General features: G+C 39.1%; 1 protein-coding gene across 1 annotated transcript; it reads right to left on the reverse strand.

The window, feature by feature from the left end:
* Positions 1-1550: 1550 nt before the first annotated feature.
* Positions 1551-8033, reverse strand: LOC137537952 (interferon-induced very large GTPase 1-like). Its single transcript, XM_068259879.1, has one exon. It carries the CDS (start codon positions 8031-8033, stop codon positions 1551-1553), a length of 6483 nt encoding a protein of 2160 aa, XP_068115980.1.
* Between the last annotated feature and the right edge of the window lie 2583 nt (positions 8034-10616).

The raw sequence follows: 10616 nt of genomic DNA on the forward strand, positions 1-10616 counted from the left end.
GAAACACTAAATTTGACCTTATAGTTGTTGAGAAAATTGATTTTAAAGTTTCGAAGGAAGTTTCAAGGGGAAAAAGCATGCATGTAAATGCGGTAAATACATTAACTGTCATTTAAATGTATACTATTTTCCTTTGAAACTTTGAAATCGATTTTCTCAAAAACTATTTCCTCTTGTTCCCATTGTTCTTCTTAACATATCTGGCAAATTTGGTGTTTCTAGCATGTAAGGGGGCTTTGCTATTTACTATTAAAGGCTAATCCGTGATCACGGGCGTGATCATGGATTCTACTTTTAATCACGGCTAAAATCTTTGGTGTTTATAGCATGTAAGGGGGGTTTGCTATTAACCACTAAAGTCGGCGGGTTTTCAGGTAATAATCATGGCCCGAGATCACGGCTAAATCCGTGATCTCGAGTCGGATTTGGACCAAGATCACGCATGCATTCGGAACTGAACCCGTGATCGAAAAGCGATCATGAATTCGGAATCCGACCTTGTGATCAGGAAAAACTGCTTGTGATCACGGGTTACCCATGATTACGAGGCCGTGCAGAGCAACACTGTTTGCCACATTCAGAAGCCTTCGGAAGGCATCAGAAGCACTCAAGTCCCCAGATGCTACTGATGATGGGTGACTCCACTCTGCTCATGCACACTACTGATCTGCCCATTTTTGGAAGTGTTCAAGGTCAGGGACACGAGTGTTACCTTCTGAGGAACTACAAAGGTGTGTTAGACCAATTGGTCGAATACCGGCAACGTGGGTGACAGAGCTGGAACGAGGACACTGAGACACGGCCGAGAAGGCTCTATAGGATTCAGAACCTTCCCACTCTATAGTTGAGTATCTGACGTTTTTCCCCCAGGTCCCTTAAGTATTGCAGTACAGCCACACTAATACATGGAAAGGGGTGCAGGCATGAGAAAAAATCCAACAAGCTCCTGTCAGATATGTTTGGAGGGACCCGAATGGTGGAATGGTGAATATGAATTGGGAAGTCTTTGGACCATCCAGAGCCTTCCCACTACTTGGGTAAGAACCTGATTTTTTTTTCTGCTATGTTACAGGTTTGCTTTACACTAAAACTGCGAGGATAGAAAACACAAAAAGGATACTTACCTCGAGAGGCTTCCCCAGTCCTTCTCCATCAGGCCGTTCCAGTGCTGAGACCCCTGAAGTGCAGCCAATCTGTGCTTGTACAGTAGCATTGACCCACCCAAGCTTCAACAGACAAAGCCGAAATCAGTCAGGTCTGTGCTACTGTGCAGGCGGTGTGTGCATGCGCAGGAACACAGATCTGATCATCGCAATTGGCTTTTTCTGCCAAAGCTGATCAGGTCCATGCTACCGCACGAGCTTTTGACAAGTCCTTGTCAACTGTTTTGCAGAGAGAACAGCGCTGGAAGGGCTCAGAGGAGGAGAATGGGGGAAGCCCCTGGAGGAGCCAGAGGTTTCCCTCTATTGAGGTAAATACTCTTTTTGGACACTTTTTTTCCCCTACAAGTTTCCTTAAAGTGTAAATGAATAAATGGATCTATTTGGTTTTCATAGGTTTCCATTGACCATATTGTCATAATTGTCCTTTTTAAGGTATTTCCTGAGCTCCTCTATTGCTTCCTCTTTGTTTATAGTGCGCCATTGTGCTGGAATTGTTCCCAGCTCTGTGAATTTATACTTATAATGTTTCACAAGATCACTTTGGAAGTGGTGGGTCACCCATTTCCAGTAAGATAATTCCGGTTTGCTTGGAGTGATAGACCAGGTGCTGAAAGGGTTCCCAGCTTGTTCGAAAATTTTGTAAGGAATACTCCTGTCAATAGGAAGTCTGAAATTAATATTTGTCTCTACCAGAGACTCGCAGGATTCCACAACAAATTGGTCTGTTTTGCGATAATGCCAACCATTCAAAGCCTGAGGACGGTGACATGTAGCACTGTGATCCTCATCATGCTTGCAAATAGTCCTTGTACATACAGCACAACAAAATGGACACTTTTTCCAGCACCCAGAAAAGTGGTCAAAAATAATCCTGCTAACATTTTTTGTAAGATCAGTATGGTCTCTTTTTTGTACTACAGTTTCCACAGCCTGTTTCATGGCTTCCTTCAGAGACTCTACATCAGTTATGTTCAGATAAGTCACACTCCACAGATCATCCCTTGACAGCTTCACTTCACTTCCAAGCTGGGAGCAGAAAGTGTCCAACCATTCTTTGACACCGTCCTTTTTGCCTCTGACCAAGGTGGCTGATGTGTTGTTGATGGCCTTTAATGTAATATTTTTAAAGTGATCCAGGTTTAAGTTAAGAATTTCTGGCGCCACGTTACGATAGTCATCACAATATTGTCCAACACACTCTTTGATAAAATCTCTAACTGCAGATTTAGGGTCTCTTATATAATACATATATTTAGAAAATATTTCTTTTTCTGCCAATGACTTAAGCAGGTAGAAATCTAGTTTTGATTTGTTTCTATTCAAAGCTTGATGCTTACACTTTACTTTGCTAGCTAAATCTATTGCAGATTTGTGATAGACTGCCTCTTTGATGGCCTTTTCCAGCTTTATACAGAGGAAATCATCCATTGTTCCATTACATAACATCTTACAAATTTGCCAGAATTCATTGTTCTTTTTTAATAAAAAGTCAACCATATCATTGGCTGCTCTACAAACCTCAAACATGTTTTCAAACCTTTTGGTTGCTTTGTGGCAAAAGAACAGAGATGCATATAACATGTATTGCCTTCTAAATTTAAAATTCCCTAATCCTTCATCTATTTCGGTAATTAGCATTTCTACAATTTCCCAGAAGTAAATCGGCTGGTAATCCATTCTTTTCTGTTCTTTATTATGAAGAAATTCCTCTAGTTTTCTTTCTAAAACATCTGTAATATGCTGTATTGTCTCCACATCAGCCTTTGAAAGTTTTTGATGTAACACAACCATCTTGGATTTATTCGAAATATATTTTGAGAATTCCTCCACTAAGTTTTCCCACTTACAGGACTCCTCTATGGTACTTCTTATGTTCTTTTTGTTTTTAAACATTTCCAGGAACTCTTTCTCTAAATCATTGTTAATGTTTGGTTTTTCAAATGTGTAGTCTTTTTTAATGTCTTCCTTTACTTCAGTGATCAGAGTATTCCACAGTTTGTCAAAAATTTTCCTCAGTTTTATGTCAGTGATATTCTTTCCTTTCAAGGACAAGGCCAAGTTTCTGACTCCGGCTAACATTTTATCTTCATATTTCTTTCTGTTCTTCTCAAATGCAATGAACTCATCTGCATTTTTCTTTACCTGTTTTATGATGTCATTTTTAAGAACAGTTAGTCTCTCTATCATTTTCTCCACTTTACATAGTGCTTTAACTTTTTTGTTTTTTTCATCATCAAAAAATGCCTCCAGCTCTTTAAGGATGCCCTTGTATATTAGTTCAGATTCAGGATCCTGTGGAAACTCCCACTCCTTTAACCCATGGTTGTGAATTTGGTAAATGATTTTATTTTGAAGAGTCAACATACGTTCTCTTAATTCCCAAGTCCATTGACTGTATTTAGCGTCCAATTTCTTGTGTACAAGAATTGAACGATCCTTGCTAAGTAAATCATGCCACCGATCATTAATTTGAGTCATAAATGTGGAAATACATACAATATTTTGTTTTTCTTCCTGTTTTGCTGTCTCTAGTATGTCTTGTCTTAGCTGTTGAATATTCTGGCTGTAACTTGGATTTGGAGAAGACATGGGAGGATCACCTTCAGAGAGGGGAGCAAGGAAGTGGGTGTGTGTATTTATATCAAACCTGACAACATCCCTAAAACAGGTGGAATCACATTTCTCTTGCTGTGCAACATACAAAGTCATTTCATCCAGTTTGTCCTGAAGATGTCTTTTTTTCTTCAAGTTCTCTTCAGCAGTTATTTCTCCAACATTTTGATGGACGAGTACACAGCTGGGCCTTAGAGGGACTTCCTTCATCCTCAAAAATGCTTGAATAGCAATCTGTAAAATGTATTGGATTTCAGAAGGATTTTCTCCACAAATATTAATTAATGAGAGATTACTAAGGCCAATTACAAAAGTAGCCAGTTCTTTGTCATGATCATCAATTGTAGTTTTTGTTGGCAGTTCAGCAGCTCTCAGCCCCTCTGTATCTATAATGAGTACATAGTCAAAATGAAGTTCTTGCCTAAGTTGTTCATCAACTTTTATAAGTTGCATAAATGCCCCTCTGGTACCTCTGCCGGCACCCACTGCAGACTGAAGTCCAAACAGAGCACTGAGCAGAGTGGATTTTCCAGTACTTTGTATGCCCAGCACAGTGAGGACATATAACTTTTTATCTCCTAATGTTTTCATCAGCTCATCCAGAATTGATCCAATCCACTTCCGTGGCACGTGAGCAGCATCACCGTCCATCAGCTCAATGGGGTACCCCGAAACCATGAGCTCTGCAGCAATCTTTGGCAATGTAAAAAAACATCGATCTTTTTTAAGAAGTGTTTCTGAAGCTTCATAAATGTGCCCCAGTTCTCTCAGAATATTTTCAAGCCCAAATGTTGAGATGTCAATATTTTTGGATAGTTTCTCTAAGTCGTGCTCCATTGTTTCTATAATTGTTTTATCTGTATTTGTGTCCTTCTTTTTCTCCATTATTTGTGACAACTTAGAGTAGTAGTTCTCTTTTAGCACTGAAAGAGTTGAAGAAAAATCATTCAAATATGTTTTCAACCACTGGAGGAAGTACATATTTGACTCTTGATTGTTTGATCTTAGATAGTCTAAAAAATCTTTCATAAAATTGTTGGGAGGGAAAGCTCTTTTTATTAGTTCGTTCCATATTGCTCTTTTCTTAGACTCAATGTTTCTCTGTTGCTGTTCCATATCCAACTGACTATTGTGTTTAAGTATTTTCAGTTCTTTGTATGTCTTGCACCAGTCTTTCCAGAGTTCCCCCTGTAGAGGAAGAAATGCCTCCTTCCAGACTGATGTTTCTTTTGCTTTTAACAGTGACGTAAGACCCTGAGCATCTTCTTTTCCTTGCTTGCATTGGGTTTTGTCTTCATCCACTACAAACCCATGTTTTCTGGCTACGTCTGCACAGGTATCAAGTGAGTATTCTTTCTTTGAGATGCTTAATAAAGATTGTATTGTTTGTGATATGTCTTGTATCATTTCTGCTTCATTTCTTTTTTTAAGACCTATGTTAATTTTGTTTCCTTCTCCAGGTGGACATTTCTCTTTGTTTGCCAATAGACAGATGAGTGATTTGGGGGATTTTTGTAGCCGTTGTAACACTTCTTTCCCTCTCGGGTCCAGCTCTGAGAATACAACCACAATGACTGAGGATATTTCTTCTAAGAATTTCACTTGCTGGTGTTGTTCTTTGGCATCACCATGAAGATTAGTAAATGCAATGCAATCATCAAATGGGTCATCCTCTTTGCCACCAGGAAAATACCAGGCAATCTCTGTAACTCCGTTCATCAGTAAAGCATTGTTTGTGCTGCCTCTGCAGTGCCGATGAAAGAAAATATTGTGTTTCTGTTTACTAATCAGCCAGTTCATCAGCTGTGATTTTGAGGAAGAAGATTGGCCAAGACGGATGAAGGATACGATGTGAGTCTTTGTTTTCTTAATGACCTTGTCATAAGGTGTGTCACATTTACATTTCTTTTTCCACTTCTTTTTAATTTCTTGAAAAGACCAGAGTGGGAATTCTATAGAATTGGGAAGTGGCACCAAAAGTGGAAGAGCGAACTGACAAATTGAAAGTTTTGAGTACAGATACTGTCGCATGAAATCATCAGCACAATGGAAAACTGACATTTGAACATCCATTGGATGGATAGCCTGTTCATTTTGCTGTTCATATTTTTGCATATTGCCATGTGGAAAGATATCTATGACATCTTCTCCCCCATCAGCCTGTGCAGTTAGATGGCTACTCTGTGCACACTGGGCATATTTGGCATTGTAGTCCAGCATGAGCAGTTTCTGCAAGTAATGAAGGGGAAGCTGTTTTTCTTCAAAATCGTGTTTTTCCGCCAAATAAGACAGACATATTTTGCGAACATCCATGATCTTCATTTTCTGTGGGTAATATTCCTCAAGATCCAGCTTCTTCAGCAGCCATGAAATGTCTTTGCCCATTGTACCATATATATAATCTTTGAGGTCCTTCTCTATTTTATTCCACTCTTCTTGTGTTGATGGTAGTCCATGTCCAATAAGTTTACAAATATCATTGCAAAGTCTGCCTCGCAAGTGCTCTTTCATAAAATCCAGACGTTGTGCTTTCCATTCCAATGACACGTTGTTTGGACCTACAGATGTCAGACCCCTGTACAGAACAAACGCTTGAGCCCGTTTGGTGCATTTACATCTGATATCCATGAACTCGTTGTAGGTTCCTTGCATTTGATTTCTCAGATATTCTATTTCTTTATATTCCAAAGGTCTTTGGAAGCTGTGATTCTCAGAAAAATACTCAAAGTTAATTGCAATACAGAGCATCAGTAATTCTTCTTCTAGATCATTCTTGTTCCTCAGAGCGATGAGATAGAGATTCAACAAACAATTCATTTTGTGTTGATCTTCTATTGTTAAATGGCTGGTAACCTTTAGATTTTGCACATATTTGTTTAAAACCTGCATAAACTTTTTGAAATCAACTTTTTTCTCATATCTATTTATCCAATTCATAATAAATATGGTATCAGGAAAATTTTTAACAGAGAAAATATGAGGATCCAATAAAGCTTTCATTGATGTTCTTATGAGTTGTGTATGTTCTTCAGGGGTGTCAATGTATTTCTGAACAACCCTTTTTAAAAATGTTTGCAAATTTTTGTCTGATAGACAAATATTTTCCCAAATATTGTCAGCACCTGTCATTTCAAATAGCTCCTGTTTTAGGTCAGTTGATGCACTTACATGATCTTCAGTACTATCCACGTTCCAAAACTGTACATACCATAGAAACCCCTTTGCTTTTTCTATAGAATTTTTGAGGCTTTTTTCTGTAGTAAGGCCAGTTAACCTTTCGTAATGATTACTCAGACAAGAAGCTATTTTGAAATTGTCTGTAAATTCATCCTTGTGATTGTCTTTAATAACAGTCCATATTGGCACCAGCTGGTATCCTCTGTCTATAACACTCCAAGTTTCCTTACTGCTCTGAAGTCCTGATTTCCATTGCAAGAAAGAAGCTGCGTTGGATGGACCTCCAGTTTTAGAAATAGAAACCTGAATATGTTTCTGAAAGTTGGATGTTTTTGAGAAGTCCACACGTCCCTGAGCAGTTGTAAGAAAGTCAGTATCCTCTCTGTATCCAGCACAGCTAGCATCCTCATACGAATTTAATGCATTAAATACAGCTTGTTTTGCTTTTTCTATTTGTCTGGGATCATCTTCTGTCACGGATACCTTCCACCAGTATATGCCACCAAAATGTATGGGACCAAAATGGACATGTGACCCAAACCTATGAAAAAATGTTTTACATTTTCTTCCTAAATCCTGATCATCTGCTTGAACATAAATTTCCTTCTCAATGTCTTTTAGGGCACTTAGTGCAGACTGGGAAATCCTTAGCTGGTCCCTTCTGATGTAACAGGAAGCTAAGGGGATGTAATTATATCTGGTTGCACAAACATAATTGGGTTCAGATTCGAGTCCATACTCACAGTTTAGTCCACACTGCATGAGAGGAACAAAAACTGATCTCCATAAATTCATACCTAGTCTTTCAATTGCTTTTTGAAAATCACGTTCCTTTTTAGGAGACAAAAATTCCTCCTCCCGAACAACAGAGCTGTGTTCTTTTCCAGCCAGGCTTACATTCTCTGGAATATACAAGACTGGTTCACGTTTTCTGACCACATCTTCCATGTTTTTGGTTTGGAATATCCCCTCCAGTGCTAGGCCCCCAGAAGCATGACGAATAACCTCTGCATCTGTAAAGTTCTCCATTTTCTTTGGTGGGAGTAAACACTGTGCAGGAATCTTCAGAGCTTTACACATTTCTCCTTCATATTGCTGAACATCTTCATCCTGTTGAGCTTTCACTTGATGGTGCAAGGCTTTCGGTTGCTCCAGTGGGTTAAACACTTGTTTATTTTTCAGATGTCTTTATTCTTGCACATTAGCGATCTCTCTCTTCACTGCAGTTAAGTTGTTTGACAAGTTTGATGTTGACAAGGATGTTCATCAGGTTTGAAATCTGACATTTCTATGAAAAACATGAAAATAATCTGTTAGTGAAAGAGAATTGATAGTATTCCTAAACTCGGGTCACTGTCAAACATTAAAACTATTAGGAAGACCACGTTCACACTGATCAGACATGCATTGTCCTTTGCAAAGTCACTGCAAAATCATTGCACATCTGAAGTATTTCAAAGGAAACTAATTTTTTCCTGCATTTTATTGCATTTTTCTGTGTTTTAAAATTACACTGCAGGTCTTTTGTTTTTCATATGTAATGTGTGAATCTAGTTTATTGTGAGTCAAGAGAAACACAGAAAAATTGCAGTTTAAAAATTTAGTTAGATACACTTTCAGGCTGGCAGTACACATAACATAGTGTGAAAGGCTGAGTTTTATGTCATGTTTTATGTTAGTTGTGTGTGTTTTTTCTGCATTTTTACTGCATTTTTGGTGCATTTACGATGCATTTTCATGCTTTTTACATGCATTTTAATACGTTTAAGATTTTGCATGCATTTTTCATGCGTTTTTATATTTCCAATTATGCAAATCACTAGGAAAACAACAGGAAGCATAAATACAGCAAAAAAAATACTTGGGGGGGGGGGGGGGGGGGTAAAACGCATATAAAACACATGGAAAGCGCATGAAAAACGCATTTCCATTGACTTTCATTATATGTGTCTATGAACATCATGCAACAACATTTTGCAACAAAACCAGCGTTTTTATAATGCAGGTTTAAAAAACGCATATGCGTTTTTATATGTTTTTTCCTGCGGCCCATAGACTTTAATTAGTGGCAAAAACGCAGCATTTTCCGCACCGCTAGCATTTCTGCTATGTGTGCTCCCAGCCTCATGTACAATAACTTCATTGTTATGCACACAAAAAAACACAATCCAAAAAATTGCACACAAACACTCAACAAAAATCACAATTGCAGATATGTACATGCGGGAATATGTATGATTGATGCCTAAACATAATTTATATGAAACAAACAAACATAGAGATGGTGATCACCACTGCCGGTGCACCTTATTTGCATGAAAAAGTCACTGCATAATTTACACCTGAGCACTGTCAATTGGACTAGAACATACCAGAGCAGGTGGTGGGCACCAGGTACTAGAAGCCTAATGGTGGTTTCACGCAGAGTGCTTCATCAGAGGTATGTGGCTTAGTCATAGCCTCAGATGAAGTACCCGGCACCCATTACCCATCCACCCACTCTGGTGTCTGCTAGTCCAATTTACTGTAAAGTAAATTATGCAGTAACTTTTATAAATATGCAAATAAAGTGCACTGGCAGTGCCGACCGCCATCTCATCGTTTGACTGGAAAGATTATTCTCTCATCTGGTCAGAGCGCGATGTGTCTTTATTGACCAAGTGATATGGAAATATTCAAAATCCTTAGAAGCTAGCCCCTCCCACCATATACCATTGTGCCGACTGCTCTTTGTACTTGTTTTACACATACATAATTAATATGAAACATGAACTTGAGGCTTTCAGGATCATAGTAGACTAGGAGAGCTATTGGGCACCCAAAGAGAGAACATGTATAGTGTAAATAGCATGTGACCAAATAATACATAAGATTTAAAAGTACCTTAGTGAAAAATATATGCTGTAGCCACAGTGGCTAGAGATGGCCCGAATCTCCGATTTTAGGTTCGCGAACCCGGTTCGTGAACCTCCGCAAACCGTCGCGAACTTGCAAACATTCGCGAACCGCCATAGACTTCAATGGGGAGACGAACTTGAAAAATTAGAAAAAATTATGCTGGCCAGAAAATAATGGTGCACTATGAGGGCGAACCGTGGCCGAGGTCTAACAGTGGCATAGCAATAGGGGATACAAAGGTTGTGACCACATGGGGGCCCTTGGGCTAGAGAGGCCCTCCCTCAACCACAGTATTATTTCTCTATTTGTCCTGTACTGGTAATAATAACTTCTATAGATGTTTTGAATAGTAATAATAATAGTAATAGTAATAATAATCATTAACCACTTTGGCCTAGATTCACTAACCGGCACTAAGCCGGTTAGTGTGCCTTATCACTTAGGGCTTGATTCACAAAGTGGTGCTAACTGTTTAGCACGGGTGTGCCAAACAGTTAGCACGTGAAGTGCCGTTTGCGGACTTTTGCGGGCGCAATTTGCCGCGATCACAGACTTTTGCGCCCGCAATTTTCCGCGATTCGTGCAAAAGTCCGTGAACGGCACTTCACGTGCTAACTGTTTAGCACACCCGTGCTAAACAGTTTGCACCGCTTTGTGAATCAAGCCCTTAGTGGGCACAAACTACAGCGCTAACCTTATCTGAGGTTGGTGTGCCTTATCTGAGGTTGGTGTGCCTTATCTGAGGTTAATGTGCCTTATCTGAGG

This window comes from Hyperolius riggenbachi, chromosome 11 (genome assembly GCF_040937935.1).
Source record: "Hyperolius riggenbachi isolate aHypRig1 chromosome 11, aHypRig1.pri, whole genome shotgun sequence".
In the NCBI taxonomy this organism is placed as follows: Eukaryota; Metazoa; Chordata; class Amphibia; order Anura; family Hyperoliidae; genus Hyperolius; species Hyperolius riggenbachi.

Bases quoted from the DNA above. Each gene is read 5' to 3' on its own strand.
- LOC137537952 (XM_068259879.1), bottom strand. From the start codon at position 8,033: ATGTGTAAAGCTCTGAAGATTCCTGCACAGTGTTTACTCCCACCAAAG.